General features: G+C 50.7%; 1 protein-coding gene across 1 annotated transcript; it reads left to right on the top strand.

Moving 5' to 3' along the window:
* Window positions 1-156: 156 nt before the first annotated feature.
* LOC122102959 (E3 ubiquitin-protein ligase RNF144A-like) lies at window positions 157-22,067 on the top strand. Its single transcript, XM_042673548.1, has 5 exons — window positions 157-208; window positions 3,724-3,931; window positions 6,132-6,279; window positions 14,226-14,315; window positions 17,763-22,067. The coding sequence occupies exons 1-5, from the start codon at window positions 157-159 to the stop codon at window positions 17,892-17,894; spliced, it is 630 nt and encodes a 209-aa protein (XP_042529482.1). The 3' UTR covers window positions 17,895-22,067.
* The last annotated feature ends 307 nt before the right edge of the window (window positions 22,068-22,374 follow it).

Raw genomic sequence — 22,374 nt, 5'->3', positions numbered from 1 at the left:
GGCCAGGCCTGGTGAGGCCCAGCTGTGCCCACCCTGCTGCATCTGTTTGCATGACCACCTGCAAGGAGGGTCATGCAAACAGATGTTTTCTGCAAAACAGGGTGTTTTCTCTCCATGTCCATATGTCTGTCTGGAAGCTCCTCTAGCCGCATAGGGATGGAGCTGCTGGAGTTCTCTAACCTATCTACGGTAGAGGCGCTGGTCCAAGGTAGGCTGAAGTTGAGTCTCAGCTTTAGGACTTTTTTTTTTAAGAAAGCATAATTAGGTGGATACCCATGGCTCACACCTATAACCTTAGCTACTCGGGAGGCTGAGATCTGAGGATCGCAGTTCAAAGCCAGCCAGGGAAGAAAAGTCCCTAAGACTGACTGTATCTCCAGTTAACTAACAACCAAAAGCCACAAATGGAGCTGTGGCTCACGTGGTGGAGCACTCCTAGCTTTTGAGCAAAAAAGCTGAGGGACAGTGCCCAGGCCCTGAGTTCAAGCCCCAGTACTGGCTCAACAGAAAAAGAAAGGTAGGAAGAAAGAGATAGAGGGAAGGGGAAGAGGAAGGGAAGGAAGGGAAAAGGATAAGAAAGGAAGGCTCAGAGAAGGGAAGCAGTATGTGGTGTGCCCACTACTGACTAGTAACAGTTCTGATAAGAACCAACGGCTCCTGAGATCCCTCCCCCACACATGTGTGAGCCCTCTCTCCCCGCTCTCCAGGCAGGCAGCACAGTGGCAGCCAGTGTTTGTGACTAGGGGCGCGGGGGGGGGGGTGCTTTAAAAGTAAAATCTATTTTAAAAAAGTCAGCCGTTTCTTTGAAGCTTCAGACATTTTGATAATTAAAGATCTCTTGGGGGCTTGCTTCATTAAGGTTAGTTGAGAAATTAACCACAATTCCAGTCTCCCACACACGAATTACTGAGGCATGACATGGATTATCGTGCCATGACACGAATTATAGTGCTCCGAACACAAATTACAGTGCCACGAACACATCTATGGGAGGCTGGAATTAGGAGTCATTTCTCCCGCCATTTCAGAAAACACATTGTTTGCCTTGTTTGCAAACATTTCCCCTATCTGTAAACAAAATACAGTAGAGAAATATGCTCTGGAAGACACAGAGCACGCCGAGGGCGGGTTTGCCATGACCCTGTTTTCCACAGACACTGTGGAAAAAGCACGTGGCTGAGGCCTGCTGCATGCCTGGGCTCTGGCCATTGCGTACGCACCGCAGCCGCTGCTGGACCGTGGGCGCTGGCAGAAATCTAAACCTGGAGCTGACAGCCATGCTGTCTGGGACCTACCCCGCAGCCCAGCAAGGCTGACGGCAGTTGGCATGATGGCAGATGATTGTCCTGGACAGGCCATCTTGCCCTGTGGATTCTCTCCATGTGTGACAACCCCATGGGACCAGTCAGGGTTGCAGGAGTGGAGTCATTGCCATGGAAACCCTCCCCACGCCTCCCTTACCCTCCACACCCTGGAGTCTTCCATGAAGGGGAGATGAGATGGCCTCTTCCCATTGTGTGAACGCAGGAAGGGATGTGGAGAAGGCCAGCTCTGGGTGTCTGGTCCCTCCAGACCTCAGATTTCCGGGATGCAGGGAGGCTGGGCAGATCACAGCAGTCCCCGGGAGTCTGAGGCAGGCCGCCTCCTGTGTGCAGGCAATGCTCACAGGGTCTCATTGGACAGGAAGCGGGACCTGGGCGTCTTCCCTGTGTCATGGGTCAGAGCCTGACACCCCATGAAGTGTGCGTGAGGAGCTGTGTGGGTAGTCTGGGCCTCTGCCCTGCAGCGGGCAGGGGGAGAAGGCAGGGGGAAGGTAGGCAGGTGCGGGGGGAGGGAAAGTCCTGGGCGAAAGCAGGGGACACAGGTTCTGCCAGGCAGAGCCAGCGGCTTGGGGCTCCCGGGCTAGGCCAGTGGCTAGAACTTTTCCTCCCTCACTGGCCTGAGTTCTCCCAGGTGGCAGGCAGCCTGGCACCCCAGCCCCGCGGGGGTATGCACCTCCTACCTCTCCTGGACTGTGTCCCCTCAGCTCTCTGCCCCGCGCCCCATGTCCCCACCAACAACAACCAGGAGCCATCATAGAAGGGCATGCGCAGGACAGGCACTCAGGCAGGACAAGGGTCCTGCGGTTGGAGGCTGTGGGAGCTGCCCACAGCTGACAGTTGGCTGTCAGATACTGTGGGTCTGGCCTGGTCCATGAAGCCGGTCAGACAGGAAGGCAGCTCCCAGGCTCCTGAGGCCTGTATTGCCCGGCGCTGCCTAGTCCCCTGTGCTCCCCGTCAATGACATTCAGATAAGAAGCAGGGTTGCTCACACGGGATCAGAGCTTAGCAAGTGGGGCTGAGCCCCACCCCGCCCCACCCCATGCTTCTGTAATTAAGGTCCTCTGGAACCTTCACTTACAGGTTTTAATCCAGCAGATGCCACCCAGACTCAGAGCCGGCCGAGTGCACGAAGCTCACTCATCCCCGCCCGGCCTTCTACCCGGTTTGCACCCTGCGTGAGGCCATTGCATGGACTCTGGTTTCCCCAGTGTTAGGGGAACGTGAAACCCACAGGACACATGCATATGTGCACGTAATTGTGCATGCATACGTGTATGTGATACCACAGCTTGGAGGCTGAGCTGCTGCCTGTCCTGTGCTGGTGTGTCAGGTGACCATGGGGCTCTCATGGCCTCTGCCTGTCCCTGGTCCATCACTCAGGTTTGCCGAAATCCTTTGGCCGCCAGATGCAGAGCTCTGCAGCTCTGGAGTTTGCAAGTCACCTTTGTGACCATCCAAGCTTCCTCAGTTGGATTTAGGTTTTTCTGAGGTTACATCCTGCCCAGATATCAGCCATGGAATCCTGGGCCTAGCTGCAGGCCTTTGAAAGGAGCGCCGAGTCCTCTGGCCTCCGATGGCTGCTTGGCAGTGTGCTGGGTCCCCTGTGTTCCGTGCCCGGGCCTCATGAAAATTCAGTGTCGGCTGCACAGAAGGATGGGTGGGCAGCAGGCAATGAAACTCTAGCCAGGCTGCCTAGGAAGGGCAGTTCAGGACCTTCTATTTAAACATGGCTTTGGACAGCATTGTGAAGGAATAGGAGTGGCACTGTATCCTGTTTTTCAAAATAAACCTCCTGACTAATTCCATTAAATCAGGCTTCCTAGTGACTGGGGTGTAAGTCTAGAGGTAAACCCTGCTGCTGTGTTTACTCATTACGCTGGGAGAGGAGACAGGCAGATGAAGCATCTGGTTGGAAGAATAATCCAGCTATCGCCTTTCCTTCCCGTGCATCTTCTAATGATTGCGTCTGAGGGCTGGTGTTGTCTGAGCATGGGGCCTCTTTGTGAGGACCCAAGAGAGGATGCAGGCCTCACTTCAGGAGGCTGAGTCCTGGGGGGTTGGGGGAAGAGACAGATATGGAGTCATGGTGCTGCCTGCAGACAGCCCAGCCTGGCAGGCAGGCACAGCTCAACCTCCGGTTGAGGGCTGTGAGCCCGGCCTGCAAAGCAAGAGGGCATCTAGAAAGCCACGGGCACGATCAGCCCGTGTGAGGGCAGCTTCCTGAGGGTGCCAGGGAGGAAGCTGGGGGGGGGGCAGGGAACACCAAGGAAGAAAGCGGGCTGATTTTGTGTGAGGGCACTTCTGGCCTCCTCACCGCTGGGCGGGTTAGGCAGTGTCTTGCTGGGGCCGGCCCCGTGTCCTGCTGCGTCTGATGTGCCTGTGCTCTCTCTCCTTCTGCCAGAGGTGCTCTTCGACCCCTGCCGGACATGGTGTCCAGTGTCCTCCTGCCAGGCGGTGTGCCAGCTGCAGGACCCGGGGCTCCAGACCCCACAGCGGGTGCAGTGCAAAGCCTGCAGCACCGAGTTCTGCTCCCTCTGCAAAGCCAGCTGGCACCCTGGCCAAGGCTGCTCGGAGTCCATGCCGATCACCTTCCTTCCTGGGGAGACCAGGTACCCTCCATGAGCGCGGCTGCCTCAGGTGGGGGCGGGGCGGGCCTCAGGGAAGGAGGGGTGCTTCCTTCCGGAAGGTGCCCGCAGAGGATGCTGTTGTCCATGCACCAGCCTCTGCATCTGCTCCTCTTCTTGTGTCTCATTCAGACTTACTGTTTCTTATTTGATGGTTAATTTGTGAGGACTCTTTGCTGGAGACTGTGTGAAGCCTGGGAACTGGGAGGTGCACTTTAAACGCTGACTGTAGCGGCAGCCCCTGTCCATTCTCAGGGACAGTCTGTGAGGCCACATTGGCCTGCAGTTTGCTTTTAAATTGAAAAGAATTTAGGGCTGGGCACGTGGCTCATGCCTCTAATCCCAGCTACTCAGGAATCAAAGATCAGGAGCATTGAGTGTGGGGCTGGCACACATGCCTGTAAGGCAAGCTATGGGTAAGTCACAGGTAGGAGGGTCTCAGGCCAACTCCATCCCAGGGGGTGGAAATTAAAGCAGCAAAAGGCTGGAGGTGTGACCACACAGAGGAGCACCAGCCGAAAGCTCAGAGCCAGGCAGAGCCACGGCGAGTGTGTGCCTTGCTGTGTGGGACTTGGGCTCCGAGCAGGAGGAATGCTTTCATCGAACCAGCTGCCCCGATGAGCAAAACTGTCAGCCAGGGAGTCTGTTCTTCCTGGGTGGGGGGAACAAGCTGGATAGAGGGAGGGACGCAGCAGGGGTGGAGGTCGCAGGTCAGCGCTCCAGGTGTGAGGGCCCTCAGGCCAGTGCTCCAGGTGTGAGGGTTCTAGGGTCAGTGCTCCAGGTGTGAGGGCCCTCGGCTCAGTGCTCCAGGTGTGAGGGCCCTCAGGTCAGTGCTCCAGGTGTGAGGGCTCTCAGCTCAGTGCTCCAGGTTGAGGGTTTTAGGATCAGTGCTCCAGGTGTGAGGGCTCTCGGCTCAGTGCTCCAGATGTGAGGGCTCTCAGCTCAGTGCTCCAGGTGTGAGGGTTCTAGGGTCAGTGCTCCAGGTGTGAGGGCTCTCAGCTCAGTGCTCCAGGTATGAAGGCCCTCGGCTCAGTGCTACAGGTGTGAGGGCCCTTGGCTCAATGCTCCAAGTGTGAGGGATAAATGAGTTTGGATGAGCAAAGTGTTCAGAGTTAAATAGTGCCAGATCTCCAGCGCGGTCAGAGGTGGCTTCTGAGGGGGTCGAGCCAGTCTTGTGGTCATCTGACAGACTGGTCAGGAGCGTCCGTGTCACAGGAAGAGCCATTGCACCTGGCAGCTGGTCAGATATTCTGTCTGCTCCTTTCTTCTGTCTGCTTCCAAGATGGCTGCACAGTGACCGCAGGAAAGAGTGGCTCGGGGCAAAGGTCATAGACGGGAAATGGAGGAGTCTACCCGGCCTTTTCCTGCTGCCAGATAGTTGTTAGGCCCAAAAGAAGCCAGGGTTGCTCAGCATCTCTTCCACCTGAGGCTTAACTCTCTTCATGCTCATGGCCACACAAACCCAGACAGCATTCCCCAGAGAACGGCACTGTCAGTTAAAACAGGTGGATTAATATGTGTGTTGGGGTATGTGTTCATAACTTACTTTATTCTGACCCCAGCAAAGTACCTAAAACTTACTACCAACCTTTGAAAAGTACCAGCAGGTATGAATAAGGATATAGTATTTGGCCAGGACACCATGACTGAGATGCCTCTCTTATACGCCTCTTGCTGTATTATTTTATTTTTTCTATACATCCCTGGATTTAGATATGTGCTAATGCTCCTTATCTTTAGTCCACCACACAGATTCATTGCTTTCCTTGGTTTTTGGAGTTTCAGAGTTTTGGTTTCATTTTATTTCCTTTAGTAACAAGAGCCAGAACTGGGCACCAGTGGCCAATGCCTGTAATTCAAGCCAGTCAGGAGACAGAGATCTGTGGATGGGGACTCAAAGCCAGCCCAGGCTACTCTTATCTCCAATTAATCATTAGAAAGCCACATGTGGAGGTATAGCTCAAGTGGTAGAGTGCTAGCCTTGAGGTAAAAAGCTCAGTGGGAGGGTGAGGCTGTGAGTTCAAGTCCCACTACTGGCATGCACATGAGCGCGCGCACACGCGCGTGTACACACACGGGCCCTGTAGTGGAGCAGGGCTCACTGGGTGGTCCGACCTGCTGCCCTCTGGTGCTGCGGGGTGCTGGCAGTCCCTGCACACCGGCCCTCACTGACTGTCACACACAGCTCTGCTTTCAAGATGGAAGAGCCCGATGCGCCCATCAAGCGGTGCCCCAAGTGCAAGGTGTACATCGAGCGGGATGAGGGCTGCGCACAGATGATGTGCAAGAACTGCAAGCACGCCTTCTGCTGGTACTGCCTGGAGTCGCTGGATGTGAGTACCGGGGGCGGGGGGGGGGGGGGGGGGGCGGGGCCTGAGCGTCACCAGAGCGGCCATTTCCTCCAGGGAGGAAGGCAGTTATGTCTGCGATGGAAGAACATGGCAGTAGGGTCTTTCTCTTTTCTTTTCTTTTCTCTTCCCCCCCCCCCCACCTCTGTGCCAGTCCTGGGGCTTGAACTCTGGGCCTGGGCGCTGTCCCTCAGCTCTTCAGCTCAAGGCAAGTGCTCTTCCACTTGAGCCATAGTGCCACTTCCGGTTTTCTGGTGGTTTATTGGAGATAAGAGTCTCATGGACTTTCCTGCCCGGGGCTGACTTCAAACGGCAATCCACAGATCTCAGCCTCCTGAGTAGCTAGGATGACAGGCATGAGCCACCGATGTCCGGCAGCAGGGATCTTATTCTGTGCGTGTGCAGAGGTGAATTTGCTGGGTGTGATGGTGTCAGAGGCAGGAGCTCTGTCAGCATTGCGGGCGGTGGAAGCTGGGTGCGGGCTTGGGGTCAGCCGGGCTGAGGAGTTGGGTTTGTTGGGGGGAGGGGTGTCAGGTTCCCTGCTGGGTTGGGACACCACAGCCAGGGCCATGTCCTGGTCTGTCTCAGGGCTCGGGCCAGGAGGTCTGAGAGTGGGCACCTCCACTTCAGGCTCCTTCCAGGCTTCTTGTCACTGAGTTCTTACACGGGGGAGGCAGCAGGCTCTGTCCTTCTCCTAGGAGGAGAGCAGTCATTGCATCATGAGATCCTACCCTCACTATCTACCTAACCTGACACCCCCACAGCGGAAGGGGCTCAGGGCTTCAACCGGTGGGTTTGAGCAGGGACTGTTAGTGGGACAGTGGGGTTCAGGAGAGGCAGGGGCGGAGTGAGCCAGGCTGCACCAGGCGCTTTGCATGTCACACCCACACTCCTGTTCTCCACGGGACAGGGAAAGGCTTGTACGCCATTTTCTGTGTGCAGAATGGAGGGTTCTAGCCCAACGTGGGTTTCTCCCGAAGTTCTTCCATGCTGAGTGTGCAGCCCCTCCCTGCCTGTGTGGCAGGCACCGAGTGCAGGCTTTGGACAGAAGAACTTACAGTGTAAAACATGACTTTGTTCCGACCCTTCTTCCCAGGAGCCAGCCCCCTCCAAGTCCCCCCTGCCCTGGAGTTTCAGGCCTGCTGTCCTAGGTGCTTCTATTAGCTTCCCGTTCTCCTCCCTTGCTCACATTGGAAGGGGGAATCTTGCCAAAATGGTGACAGCTTAGCTTCAGGTTTAAGAAGAGTTCATTTGTACATACTTTTCAAGACTATAAGTAAATATAATAATAATATAAAATAGAATATAATATAGCTCTAACTATGTACTGAGCATTGCAGTTGGCAAAAGTCCCAGTAAATCAAGTTCTGGGTCACAACAAAAACGAAAAGATATCTTTGTTCTGTTCTGGGCAGCAAAGGTGAATGCATCCGATTCTTCAATATTAGTATAAAGCCCTGGGATTTAATCTAAAGGAGGTGAGTTCAAGCTCCTTAGCCTCATTGTTGGGAGTTCACCTGTGTGACGGAAGCGTTTGCCTGTTTGTTCTTACCTTGGCCATCTAATGCCATGTGGGTGAGGGTCTGTGTGAGGCCAGTGGTTGACCTCAGCATCTGATGGATCTTAGCAGCCAGTTCAGCCTGCCAAGGTGACAGAAAAGTGGCCTTAAAACCCTGAAGCCCGGACGAACTTGGAAAGTTTGCCTGGCTTCTCTGAACAGGCCAGTAGATTGTTAAGAAGCAAAGGAGTGTCTACTTGAGAGAGCATATTAAATGAGGTAACAGATGCGGAGGGTAGCGTCTCCTGGCATTGTCCCTTTGCAGAGCCTGTTGTTTTTTACCAGCTTTGGATGGTGTGATTTACTGTTCAGTCTGATGGGGCTGAATAAATCTGGAAAACTATCACCATTCTTCTATTTCAGAGGCTTCATTTGCACTTTGGGGTCAAGCCTAATGATTCAGCTACATGATTTGTTTTCGTTAACTGAAGTTGGAACTTCTGTTCTTTGGTTTTGTGCTGCAACTGAGGTCATGTTTAGAAGATCAACTAAAGCAGGACAGCATCATTTCCACCCTTCAAAATCTTTTATATATTTCTCTATTTTCTGGGCATTTTGAAAACTGATCACTGAGTTATGAGTTAATGGCTTATGCCTGGCCTGCACTTAGGAAGGAGATTAGCCCCTGGGACTCAGGAGCAGAAGCAGGAATAGATGGAGATAAAGGTTGCTTTCTGAAGTAGCTGTGGTTTCTGCCGCTTGCTCCTTTGCTGCCTGAGCCAGTGGACAGGGGAGAAGAAGAAGGAAGCCCACACCTTTCCTTTCCACACAGCAGTGGGCATCTGTGTCTCCTGCAGTGGCCCTCACTGCCTGTCCTGGCCCCACAGCCCAGTTCCTGCTTCCCTTACTGCTCTGTCTGACCCACACCACAGCAGCACAGCCTCCTCACTGCCAGGAGCTTCCTGTTGTCCTGTGAAGATGAAGGGCTGCTGAAAAGTGACCCTGTTGCTGTGGGGGGCGGATCCCCACAGCAGGAGTCCACTGTGTGAGCTGTGAGCCAAGGACCTAAGCAGCATTCTAGGAGAGATCCTAATTGCACAGTGAGATGCAGCCGTGAGCCCTGGGCAGCTGAGCCCAAAGGGCTTACTACGTGGCTTCCTCTTCTCTCAGGACATAGTTACCTGGGTTTTTCTTGGTGCACACACAGGGCTGCAGGACCATCGATGGCTCCAGACAGCGTCTGGCCATGCCTGCCTCCCCAGGAAGCCTTGCTGCTTCTCAGCTGTCCACATGGCTCCAGCACAGCACGAGCTACTTGTAGCAGCAGGGTAGTTCCTTCCACCCAGCAGAAAGTAGTTAGTATTTATTGAGGTCATCATCTCATGCAGCACTTCTGTGATTTGGAATGATCATTTCCTTTTCTAGAGAGGAAGTCACTGTCTCTTTGAAACCCATGACAGGAAGGGGCCCACTATCCAGCCTTGCAGACTCTAAAATCCAAGCTCAGTGCTTAGACTAGGGTTGCTTTGAGCCAGAGTTTAACAGCCAAGTTTAAACCTTAGTGTGCTGGCACTCCTCTGAGTCCTCCTTTTTAATCTTTATGCATTTCTGTGATGGCTGCTGTCTAGAGCATGCTCCATTGTGTCTATCCTCACAGAAACATCCAGTAGTTCCAAAACATGGAGACTAGCCATTGGAAACTGTGTCTAGCTAAGGAAGGTCCCCCCCCTCCAAGGACATAAGCCTAGACCCTCTGAACCTCATAGTTTCCACATCTTCCTTCATCTCAGGAAGAATGGAAGAACTTGGAAAGTTTGCCTGTCCTTCTCTGAACAGGCTAGTAGATTGTTAGGAAGCAAAGGAGTGTCTACTTGAGACATTCTGGGTGGGATCTAAGGCCATGGAACCCTGCTTGTAGAACCTACATTCCAGTGAGGATTTCTAGCAGGTGGATCCAAGAACCCAAGACCCGGCTCTTAAAAACCTCCTGATTTCTCTAGTTTCTGCCTCCTGCCAACAGAAAGGAGATTGGTAGCAGGGTCTGAAAGCATGAAGGTCAGAAGCTGAGAGGCCTTAATTCTTCATCTGCCAGTGCAGAATGCAGTACTCTGTACCCCCCCGCCCCCCCCAGCACAACACTTTGTGGCATATTTGGGGAACACTCTTAAGCCTGGGTATTTGTTGATTTAGAAAAACAAGCTAGTAATGAGTGGAAGGGGGCCCTTTTGGAGCAAATAGAAAACTGTCTGGCCCATAGGCTGTGAAAGTATCTGCAGCTACCTAAAGCTTCTGTAGTGAAAGCGCTCCCAAGGAGATAGATGGCAGACACTTCCATAAACGATTGCAGTTTGCTTCGCATTCATTATCTGAGCAATTCCTGGAACTGGGACCAGTGCCTGAGCATGAATGAACGCTTGGCTACTGAGCCATACCCCCAGCCAGTGGTGAGCAATAGCAGTTCAGCCCACCACACATTGTCCTGCCTGAATGCTGAGACAACTCCCCAGCCAATGATTTGGCATCAAACCAAAGAAATAGATGTGAAAAAACAAGACGGCATGACTCCTGTAAAACTCAACAACTATTCCCCCGACGACTGTACACCAGAGGACACAGTAATAACTTCGTAACTTTAGATAGCTTTTGTAATTTTTTTTTTTTTTTTTGTCAGCCGTGGGGCTTGAACTCCGGGCCTGGGCGCTGTCCCTCAGCTCTTCAGCTCAAGGCGAGCGCTCTACCATTTGAGCTACAGCGCCACTTCCAGCTTTTGTAATTTTAAGAATGATTGGTTAAAGAGGACATGAATCTGAAGAGGATTGGATGAAATGAAGACAATGTGAGACATAAAAGAATTAAATACGCAGAAATTCTGAAGAGTCAATTAAAAATTTGAAACTAAAAACCTCAATAAATCAAATAAAAACTCAGATGAAAATCTCCCCAGGGCTTGAAGAAAAGGCACAGATGTACTAAAATATGCAGGTGACTCCAAGAGTTAAAAAGAACCGTGAGTGAATGTGTAGGACATGGGTGAAAGACTAAACCCATGGATGATGGGCATAGAAGAAGTACCAGCAAAGGCATGAAAATGCACAGTGAATGAACAGCAGCAAATAGCTAAACTCTTGAGAAACAGATGGTCATCCTGCCGCAGTGGCTCCTGGGACTCTAAAGTGAAAAGGCAAGAAAAGAACTTCTTGAAGGCATTTTATACAATGCCAGGCATGCAAAACAAGCAGAGCTTAATTAGAGCTGCAGAACACAAGTACCAAGTCACCTCTCAGAATAATAGCAGATTCCTCAACACACGTATCACAAGCAAGGTACACATGGAATGATCTTTACAAGCCTTGAAAGAAAATACTGTCAACCCAGATAACTATACTGAGCAGTATGGTCCTTATAAACAAAGAAGCAATGGAACCTTTTTGTATAAATTGCAGCTAAACGAAGTCATGGTCACTTGGCTGGCTTAAAGAAATCAAACTTGCAGAGGAGTAATGTAAACAACGATGGAAATACAAGAAAGAATCACCTGTAGATGAGTAGATGAGCAAATGGAAAGTAGGGAATGATCAAACAGAAATTATTACATACCTTTCAGGCATAACTTTGAATGTCTTAGTTCTGTAAACAAAATATACAAAGTGGCAGATTTGGTTAAAAAGCAATCATTTGTTGCCTGTAAGAAATACGCTATACAAGTAAAGACGGAATTAAAGCCAAAGTATGGGTAGAGATGTTCCAAGTATGTACAGACTAGATATAAGCAGGAGTGGCTGTCTTCATTTCTGAGAAAGTACAATGGAAGCCAAAACTAGAAGAGGCAAAGAATTTTACTTGATATTGATGAAGGAATGATTCAACATGAAGAGATATATTGTAAACACGTATGCACCAGACACCAAATAAAATGAACACCATAGACAGAAAAGCACAAGTGGACCCTAACCCAATAAAGTACAGAGACTCAAATGAAAATGCAAACCCGGCCTTCCAGGACCTTTGAGAAAGCAGAAGCAGTGGCTCAGCACAAAGTTTATAGCTGTGTATGCCTAGCGAAGGCAGAGCCCTGAATCCAAGCCCCAGAACCATGGAGGGAAGAGGCTAAGCATTAGTAATAGAGAAGATGAATTTAATCAAAGTGTGTTGTATGCAGGGAAGGAAATATCACAATAAAACATAATTAATGTATGATAGAAGAACAAAAATAATATGCATGGAAACAAAAGCATTTTGTGAGTCTTGTGAGTCACAAATATCTACCCTTCTTAAAAGCATTGAGTATTTTATTTGTATGAATTATATAGTTATTACCTAAGAGTTATATACCATGTTACATAAATCATTTTCTTTTTTCTTTTTCTTTTTGTCGGTCATGGGGCTTAACTCTGGACCTGGGCACTGTCCCTGAGCTCTTCAGCTCAAGGCGAGCGCTCTACCACTTGAGGTCACAGCGCCACTTCTGGTTTTCTAGTGGTTCATTGAAGATAAGGGTCTCACAGACTTTCCTGCCTGGGCTGGCTTTGAACCATGATCCTTAGATCTTAGCCTCTTGAGTAGCTAGGATGACAGGCATGAGCCACTGGTGCCTGGCAACATAAATCATTTTAGTATACTGTTACTGGAGGGTGGTGGTATTTGTTAGGTGTGCCAGTAATAAGAGAAATAACAGGTTTGTGGACGTAAAAGTAACGTGGTAATATGCTCCACAGCATGGTAGCCGCCCGGAGCTGGGGAGCTCTGAGGCTCTGAGGACTGATGTGGGGACTATGATGTGGGGAGACTAGGGCAGGGTTGCAGGGTTTCTCTCTTGGGTGGGGGGGAGGGGAGAGGAAGCAAGGGGGGTGTGATTCACGACGGAAAATTTTGAATGGCAAGTGGTGGTTATATGACAGTTTTTCAACTGCACATTCCCAGAATGCATTGTTATGGTGATATTAATGATAAGCAGCACACGAGGCCTTAATTAGGGGTCTCCCCAAGTATTCCCTTAAAGATAAGCTAAACGCATACTGCACATGTTCCATGAGGGGAATTTCATTTTGCTTGGCAAGCATCTGCCTTGTCATCGGGCTGTGACACCCATTTGTCTGGCTGCAGGGCATTATTCCTGCTTTTTGATCTGATGGTCGTGGGGTGTGGGATTAGGAGTCTTGGGGTGTTTCTCAGGCAGGGTGGATCTTATACGTGGTTATACCAGCCACAGATTGTCTTATCTGCTGCCTCAACAATTTTGTTTTTCCCAGAAAAATTACTTTATCATGGATGTGAGGCCCGCGGTAGCTGAGAACAAGCAGCGGGCCCTGGGTGGAGCTGCTGTGCCCCTGGCAGTGTGGGCTGAGTGAGGGCTCATTCACCAGGCGGGCTCATTCACCAGGCACCAGTAACCAGGGGCACCCAGCCTTTAGGAGAAGGCCAGGCCTGGTCTAGGCTACTACAGGACTCTTGCCTTTTTGATCTGAAGACCAGAAGACACCACCTGTTCCCTGTCTCTGCCTGATGTCAGCAAAGCGCCTTGGAGTTCTCTGATCACCTGGGGCTCCTGCTTATTTGCAGTCAGTGAAATGAGTAAACATGTCTGTCCTGACGGGTGCTTGGTCTGGGTAGGTTGGGCCGGGCCCAGGTGCAGGTGCCGCTGAGTGTTCTCTGCATTCTGGAATGCCCGTGGGGATTCTGCCTCGGGCAGTGACAGGGCAGGTCGGATCTGCCACGTGGAGCCGGGCAGCTGAGGGTCCGGTGATGGGAAGCAGGTGAGCTGAGTGCGGGTGAGCTGCATGCCCGCGTGTGGAGGAAGGCACGAACTAGACGCTCTATGAGACAGGAGGGGATCGTGCGCGCTCTGAACAGAAATCGTGGGAGGAGGTGCTTGGAACAGCACTGGGCACGTGTGCTGAGGGGCAGCACTTCCCAGGTGGGGTGCTGGAAGGAGGTGCAGAAACCCATCACGTGGGATCCAACAGGCAGGCCCCCGTGCCTGCCTGAGCCTTGTGTATTCAACATTCTCTCTCTCTCTCTCTCTCTCTCTCTCTCTCTCTCTCTCTCCCTCTCTCTCTCTCTCTCTCTCTCTCTCTCTCTCTCAGCTAGTTCAATGTTTTGAACAATTTATTGACACATTATCTTTCTTATTTATGGTGTGTGATAATTTGATGCATCTTTTACAAGGGGACCTCAGAGAGATCAGTATTTCTATGTAAAGAAACCATCATTTCTTGGTGTTTCCAGCAACATCCTCTTTTCTACACCCTGGAAATGCTTCCATTTCCCAGCCCCTTCTTTGGGCCGCACAGTGAGAGCTGGCCAGCTCCCTCTGGTGGCCGGGAGTGGCGTGTGGGCCTCCCCGGCTGCGACCACCTATCCCACACATAGAGAATGCTCAGTGCGGTGATCCACGCTGACCCCCACTCACCCCTGCCTTGTCTGTGCTTCGCAGGACGACTTCCTCCTGATCCATTATGATAAGGGGCCCTGCCGGAACAAGCTGGGCCACTCCCGCGCATCCGTGATCTGGCATCGGACGCAGGTAAGAGGTGGCTCACCCATGACTTCACTCTCCCGGGGAGAGAGGAAGTGTGTGTGCATACGTGTGCATGCATGTGTATGTGTGTTTCTAGATTTGCCAGCTGGTTGAGGGTCTGCTATACAGAAAGAAATCTGGAAAGAGCCCCTCACTGGGCTGAACTTACACCTAGACCAGGGTTCGAGGCAATCTCTGCCCAATTCGCACTCGGAGTGTCTCTGACATCAGACTTTTATGACCTTGGCTGTGATCTGTCTGTCTGCTGACCATGGTTTATTAATCCTGGTGCTCCCTGTAGCAAAGAACCTTGTAGCAGGGGCTGAGGTCAGCAAGTTGGTAAAAGGAAGAGAGAGTGAGGAATGCAGTTACTTCGGACTCGGTGATGTCTGCAGCTTGGGGAGGTGATAAAGGCCCTTGTGCAAAGTGATGCTTAGACTTTGAATAAAGATCTTCTTTCTCTTCCTCCTCCTCAGGCAGGCCTGAGGCTTGCACTTAGGGCCTGGATGTGGTCCCTTAGCTCGTTCAAACTCAAAGCTGGTGTTCTACCACTTGAGCCACAGCTTTTGGTGCTTAATTTGAGATAAGCATGTCACAGACGTTTCTGGGTGAGCTGACTCCAAACTGTCATCCTCAGATCTCAGCCTCCCAAGTAGCTAGGATGACAGGCGTGTGCCACCGGAGCCCGGCGCCTTGCTGAGCTGCACATCTGTGCCTGCAGCAGGTGCACTGCCTGACTTGCGAGGGGCACTTGGGAAGCACCCAGGGTCCCACCGACACTGTGGCCTCTCTGCAGCAGTCAGCTCCACCGGAGGCCCAAAGGCACCTCCGTCTCTACAGAGCAGCTAGTGCCAGCCTGGTGGTCTCTCTGAAGAACTCTCTTGGAGTGGCCTGCCATCCTCCTTTTCCACCCCGGATCTGATTCTAGCTGCTTCTCTTCTCTCCCGCCTACATCTCCTCCATCGTCTTTAAGGTCTGCTCCCACCCCACTTCCTGCAGCTAGACCACGGCAGGTCATAAGCTTTTGAATTGTATTTGAGGGTTATGTACCTTGTAACCCTTATGGATGCCATGCTCAACTCTCTCGCCCCCCTACTCGGTTCTGTTTCCCAAGTCCCAATCCTGACCACAGCGGGTCAAGTGCACAGCCCCTGGCAGAGAGGCCCATGCCTAGGATTCACCAGTTTCCTGTGCACCAAGGAGGACCCTTCTCTACCATGCAGGCCCGTGCCCTGCTGGCAGTGCCCGAGAGTCTCAAAACTACACCCGAACCTCCCTTTGCTGTTCCCCTAATTTTGGAGGTGACGCCCTCACAGGATAATCTGTCATTCTTGTGGGGTTTGTCTCGGTGACTCTTCCCACCTTTGCACCACGTGAAAGTGATTAAAAATTTCCCAAGAGATTTGCATCTTCTGTGCCTCTAGAGACTACTGCAGCTCACTTTTACTCTATGTATGGAGTTATCATGTTTTATACCAAACGTATTTTGCTCAGTACCCTTCTGAACAAGGAGACCGAGTGCCATAAACAACAACAAACAAACAAAAAATGACATCTTTGTCCCCTCAAGGTTTTGCATGATTTATTTAGTTCCCCGTGGTAGAGTTTGTACTTGATATCCTGTGCTTCCTGTGGAAAGAAACAGGAAAGAGATCTCAGTGGGGCTGGGCTGGCTCTGTGGCACATCGCCGGAGAGCTGGCTCCTGTGTCACTAGCTGCTGAGTTCCCTGCTGGAGCCATCCACTGGATAGTGGGAGAGGAGGAAGGGGGTACTGGAGACCCATAAGCATACTAGGGTCAAGAGGAACAAGACAGAACCCCAAAGCTCTTGAGCTTTCTCCAATACATGTTTCTCTATACATGTTTAGCTTGGGGCGGTTTCCATTCACAGAACAAAGGGCAAATACCAGAAGATAGATAATGGCTATCAGGATGTGGCAGAGATCAGGCAAAGTGAAGGGCAGGCTCTCTGCTGGTCTTGGGACAAGTTCGCTGTGTGATGTATCAGGCTTTCTCCACTCGTATTCTCCTGTTACACTTCTCATACCAGCTATAGCTCCCACAACCTCTAGGGTTCCACGGTGCCCATGTGTGGGCCTCTGTCTGTCATGCTCGTGGCTGATCATCCACCTCCTGCACCTTTACCCTGGACCCCACCACTGCTGAGCTGTGGAGGGTGTGTTGGCATTATCCAAGCACCATCCCAGAATCAAGCCAACACGTAGAAGAGCTGGCAGGTTGATGATGTTCTCTTCTAGGATGCTGGCACCTGCCAGAGGAAAGCCTTATCCAATGCTGGCTCTTCTGAGCAATAAGGAAAAGATGTTTCACCCAGGTCCAGCGTAGCTAGTGGGCAGCTCGTTTCAGCCAGAGGCTGACCCTTGGGAAGGACAGACAGACAGTTTCTGACTGTTATTCACAATACCTGTGTGCAGGTCTGGAAAGGGCATCTCCTGGGGTCCAGCTGAAGGGTACCACAGACGTAAGGAGAATGACAGCATCTGAGCCCCATGCCCAGTGCATGCATGTACTTCATCTCTGTCACCACTGGGTGGTGGTCTAACTCCATGAGCTGGGAGGAACACAGATGATGGACAGGCTACTCAAAAGCAAACTGAGCGTCCTTGGAACAACTGTACTGCCTGATTTAGACAACAGCATGTCTACATTAGAAGCTTATTCCTTCCAGCATTTGCACACAGCTAGGGATAAATATGTTTTAAAACAAAAATTAAACTGTGTAACACTCATCATTATGCTTCAAACCCTAGAAAAGTCCAGGGCTGGGTCATTACTTCAGCCTCCATCCCCTGGGAGCTCAACTTCTCTTAACAAATGGAAGCATCCATCGCTTATTCACAACCTGAAGGCAATTTCCTAAGATACATTGTCATCCACTGATGAAATCTTGGTCTCTCTACCAGACAAGGCCGTCTTTGAGGGCAAAAGCATCCAGTGCCCTTGTATACAAGTACTTTGTGTATATGGTGCTTAGGTTATTGTCTAGATAAGAGTGAGATCTTGGGGCTCTCTTTGGTTAATTAGAGGCATGGATGAAGAGGAGAGAAAGTAAGGGAGGAGAAGGGGATCCAGGAAGGAGGAAAAAAGGGAAGGGAAGGAAATGGGTGGGTGCCTCCAGGCTGGTGGGAAGGCGGGTGGATGATTGATAGAGAAATAGATGGCTGGGTAAATAGATGATGGATGGATATCTGGATGTGTGGATGGATGGAGGGGATGGTGGATGAATGCATAGATAGATGGTTGGTTGGATAGGTGGGTAGATGGCTGGATGGGTGTTTCAATGGATGGAGAGAAGAGGATGGAGGAATGGGCAGATGCATGGTGGCTGAATAGATAGATGGGTAGGTAGGTGGCTGTGTGGTTTCTACTTCAGCCATGGAACCTACACACCAGCCCTTCTTACCTCTTTCCTGTTTGGTTTTCTTCTTCCAGGTCGTGGGGATTTTTGCTGGATTTGGGCTTCTACTCTTGGTGGCCTCTCCCTTCCTGCTCCTGGCCACTCCCTTCGTACTCTGCTGCAAATGCAAGTGCGGCAAAGGTGATGACGACCCCTTACCCACCTAGACGACGGCCGGGTGCCGGGAGAGACCCCTGCCTCGAGAAGCACGGCTCCCCAGCCCACCACTCTCCTCTCACTAAACGTGTATCTTGCCTTATGTGCCCCATGGAGCTTCACAGTGTCAGGCTGGATGCCACGATGTCAGGGACATCAGCACGCTCGCTGAGGCTGCAGGCGCGGTCACCTGGGCGTGGGCACAGCGAGGCCCAGTAGCGTGTCCCACAGATCCAGTCTCTGCAGACCAGGCCGATGGCCTGGTAGGCAGTTTCCCAGGCAGTTTCCTACCACGGCTGGAGACTGGGAATTGTCTGGTATAGGTTAAGAGTTCTGATTAGACAAGGTTTGTCCATTTCCTCCTCTGCTTCAAGATGGCGTCCTGTTGGTGAAGGACGAAGTCTTAAGGATTCCAGCTCTCTTCAGACAGAAGCCAGTGATTCCCACTTGAGACAAGCACTCTGTTTAGGACAACTTTTTTTGTTTTTATTACTCAAGGCATTTAGTAAAATCCTTTTTAGGAGGCTTTTTTTCTTCCAACTGAGTAGTGAAAAATCAACAAGGTGCATATATGCCATCCTATGCCTTTCTGGAAATGTGCATTTTAAGAAGTTAGAGTTAAATGACTTTCCTGGCTTTGACCCATTTTCAGGAGATTTAGAAAGCCTTATGCACTCTGTGTTTTTCCTGAAACTTGCTGTAATACCTTTTGAATGCTATAAGCTGCGTATTCTTATAAACATGGGTCATATACACTACATCACTTTGAAAACATTGACACGTTTAGAGGAACGTCATTCCCACTTAGGTTTGCCTTTTGTTCTTTGGTGATTCAGCCAGCTCACAGGGCGGGCGCCTCCCTGCTCATCAACAGCATACCTTCGCATATCTTCGAACCAAATATCTTCTTTGGAAGTAGTTCCACTCAGAATCACTGTAGTTTGGCCTCTTGCTTTTGTTTTCAAGTGCACAGTTCGAAGTGTGCATCATTTACACTTGTAAGTCAGGGTTTCTGCTAACAGCTGAGGGGCTCTTAAGAGGCCAGCTGGAGTTTTCTGGATTTTCACATTTTTTCCTTGGAAAAATTTTGTGTCTCATGGAGTTCGAGCCCAGCCTTGTTGCTAACCGGCCGACCATGGCTGCTGGGAAATCACCCGCCATTTTGCTTAGCTCTTTCTACGTGGGATGGGACCACGTGGCTTTTCCCAGGGCTGTGTGGGACTGTTTCCACAGCAACACAAAGCCCGGATGGATATGAAGCTGCACTGTTCTCTGTCCTTAGAATCTGACAAGTGGACAACATGCTTCCTTTAAGGAGAATTGACTCCCAAAGCCAAGCGTGCTTACCAGCAACAAAGGCACGTGCTGTGGAGTACCCATGGAGGGATTCCCGGAGGCAGATTAAGGAATCTACAAAGAAGTAAAACAAAACAAAATCCTTTCTAATCTGTTATTTTTTTTTTCATTGCAAGCTCATTTTTAAAATACGGTTTTCTGTGTCTGCGTGTGTGAGTCCACGGTGTGTGATCAGTCTCAGGTCCTGGTGCCCCTCCCTGTCCCGAAAGGTCATCTTCATTTCTTGACAGTGAATAGTTGAGGAAAAACACAACCATTTGTTCTTTTCATGGCTGAAACCCATTTTCTCACGAGACTAAAGCCATTTAGAAGATCCGTCCTGTGTCAAAACTTTGGCCCAAACATTCTCTGTGTAGTTACAGCTTCAAAGTTCAAAGTCCAAGACTTGGATAAGAAGCTGGGTGCTGATGGCTCTCACCTGCAGTCCTACATACTCAGGAGGCTGAGATCTCAGGATCGAGGTTTGAAGCCCGGACAGAAAAGTCCATGAGACTCTATCTCCAGTTAACCAGCAAAAAAGCCAGACGTGAAGATGTGAATCAAGTTTTCCATCTTGAGTGAAATGGTCTAGGTAGAGGGAAAGACCCTGAGTTCAAGCCCCAGTACCTGGACAAACAAACAAATTGGATAAGAACATGCCTGAGTGCGTCTTCACAGGTGACCCTCAGGCCCCAAGTCTCTGGTTAGAGACACTGTGAAGAACTGAGTTGGTTTTTCTGGGATGGGCTGACCACTCTAGCCCGAGGCAAGAGGCCGGGGCTTGAGAGCTCCATCTGTAATTTGGGAGTATGGCTGCCTGGCTGTGGGTGTGTGGTCAGCCTGTGGTCCTTTGTCCGGTGTGCCCGGGGCCTGTCTTCACACTGCTCCAGCCTTCCCACCCAGGGTAGTAACTGCCCACTGTACCTGTGCGAGTCCCTCCCACTGCAGACCGTCCTGTGGGGGCGGTGGGAGCCGGAGCCTTTGAGAAGGCTGGATGCCCAGGATTTGGCTCTCTTCCTCATCCACAAAGGAGCGGAATGTCTCTCACCGAATTGTGTTCATCAGCAGCCCCAACCATGCTGTGCCTTTATTTCCGGTGTGTCTTCCAAGCACATGCTTGATCCAGGTAGGGTCAGGGTGATTCCGGGGTCAGCCAGGGACTGTCTGATTTGCTCCTACCTGCTCTGAGCTTTTGCTTCTAGCACATTTAGGTTTGAGTCGATCATGAGCCACCAGCAAGGCACACTGAGGCTATAAACCCCCATTTACTCTGGGGGCCTCCCTCTCTTTCAGTAAGTGCTGCCAATGTCCAGGAGCGTGCTGCTTGCAAACAGCAGTGGGTCTTGTCAATTCCCAGGGCAACATGGAGAGGTGTGAGCTCAGCAGATTTAGCAGACTCAGATAGACACGCAGCATGGCTTATCCAAGCCAAGCATGAAGTTTGTGAAGGCTGATCTCCTACAGAGCATGTCCACTCCACCCAGCGAGGCCCTGTGCTGTTCATTCACCACAGTGAAGGTGGTAGGGTAGAGGGAAAGGCCCTCAGCGGCAGGCCCAGGGCCACTGCAGGCTGCCCTGCGGGGACACCTGACTGACCTGGAAGGGTACCTGAGATACCTTAGCAGCTGACCACATTGGTGGGTTTCTCTGGCTGTGTCTGATCTCTGCTGTGCATCCTGTAGTCCATCTAGCTGGGCTTTGCCTCCTCCCAGGCGTCCCTGTGGGAGTTCCTAGAGTGGAGGCTGATTTAGCACCCAAGCAAGAGCAAAATCTTGAGCCTTATCAGCTTCTGTCCACAGCACCTCCTCCTCCTCAGCTCCCAGGAGCTCAGACGAAAGAACCCACAGCTGACAGCTGCAGCATCGGATTTTCACAGCATGTTCCATATTTCAAAAAACCGCTGCGGGGCCCCAGCCAGGACTTGGTAGGACACAGGACCTGGAGACTCGGGATCAGGCTGTCAGATACCAAAACCACAGAACTTCACGACGTGTTTATCCCTGGATGTTACCAACATCATTTCGCCAATTGGAAGAGAATTTTTTTCCCTTGGTAATGTTTAAAATTCACAAGATTGGAAAGGACTGGGGTGGGCTTTCTGTAAATTTCCCAGATTCCCGTTATAAGTCAAGACACCTGTGTATATATGTAAATCACAATGAAATCATCAAGGGAGAACATTTTGCATGTAAAAAGCTTCATGAAGGCCTCTTTAAAAAAAAATACCAAAGCTTGTTTATTCCATATAATTAGCCTAAGCCCTTAGGAAGCTAAACAAAACAGATTGATGACTGGTTATTGCCAAAACCCCCCAAAAGGAGCAAAGGAACCTCTTACTTGCATTAAGATATAATTACCAGTGCACCTCCAGTTGGAGCGCATGCTGTTTTGGTCCTCAGCCCCCATCTGACATGTGAAATCCCGTCTTCCGCCATTCCATGACCCTCGGCCAGGGGTCGCCATGTGCCACATGCCTGACTTCTGTGCTTTCCTCACTTCGGCCTGGGTGTATCTGAGTCTTGTAAAATAATATGCATGAAGGACTCACGCATCTGCAGACATCATGTATATTTGACAAGTGGTGGTAGAACAAAAGCAAAACAAATTGGGTGTGTGTTTTTGTGCGGTGTCGGTCCGTGTTGTGCCACTAACACTGTGATGTATAAAGAGATGTTTGAATGCCTTTTCTTGTTGTGTTTTGTAACTTTGGAATCATATGGAATAGTCTGACTTTGTAATTTCAATACATATTTTCAGTGTATGGAGTCTTATGTCCTTTCTCTCCCCTTTTGAAGGGATTTCTTTTTTAAAGATATTTTGGCTGGAATACAGGTGACTTTTGTAAATCCTGCTTGGCTCTGTCTTTTGTAGATGATGCTCATTTGTCTGCTAGCCTGAACACCAGAAAGAGGACGGGCCACAGAGGGGAAAAGGAGGAAGGATTGCGGGGGAGGGGGGGTTTGCCCCTGGGAACCCAGATTCTGTGTTCTGAGACTTTACTAAAAGTGGTAGATGCCAGAATCATCGAGCTCACTCAGGGACTCAGTGTGTCTAACTGTGCACCATGCCCTGGTGCCTTGTGGTACCATTTAGTGCTGCAGTTTTGGCAAATGCGCTTCATGAGAATTCTCCCTCTCTGCACTTCAACAGACTCCT

Source organism: Dipodomys spectabilis, unplaced genomic scaffold, assembly GCF_019054845.1.
Source record: "Dipodomys spectabilis isolate Male_0828 unplaced genomic scaffold, ASM1905484v1 ptg001105l, whole genome shotgun sequence".
NCBI lineage: Eukaryota > Metazoa > Chordata > Mammalia > Rodentia > Heteromyidae > Dipodomys > Dipodomys spectabilis.
This window is presented reverse-complemented; position numbering and strand designations above follow the sequence as displayed.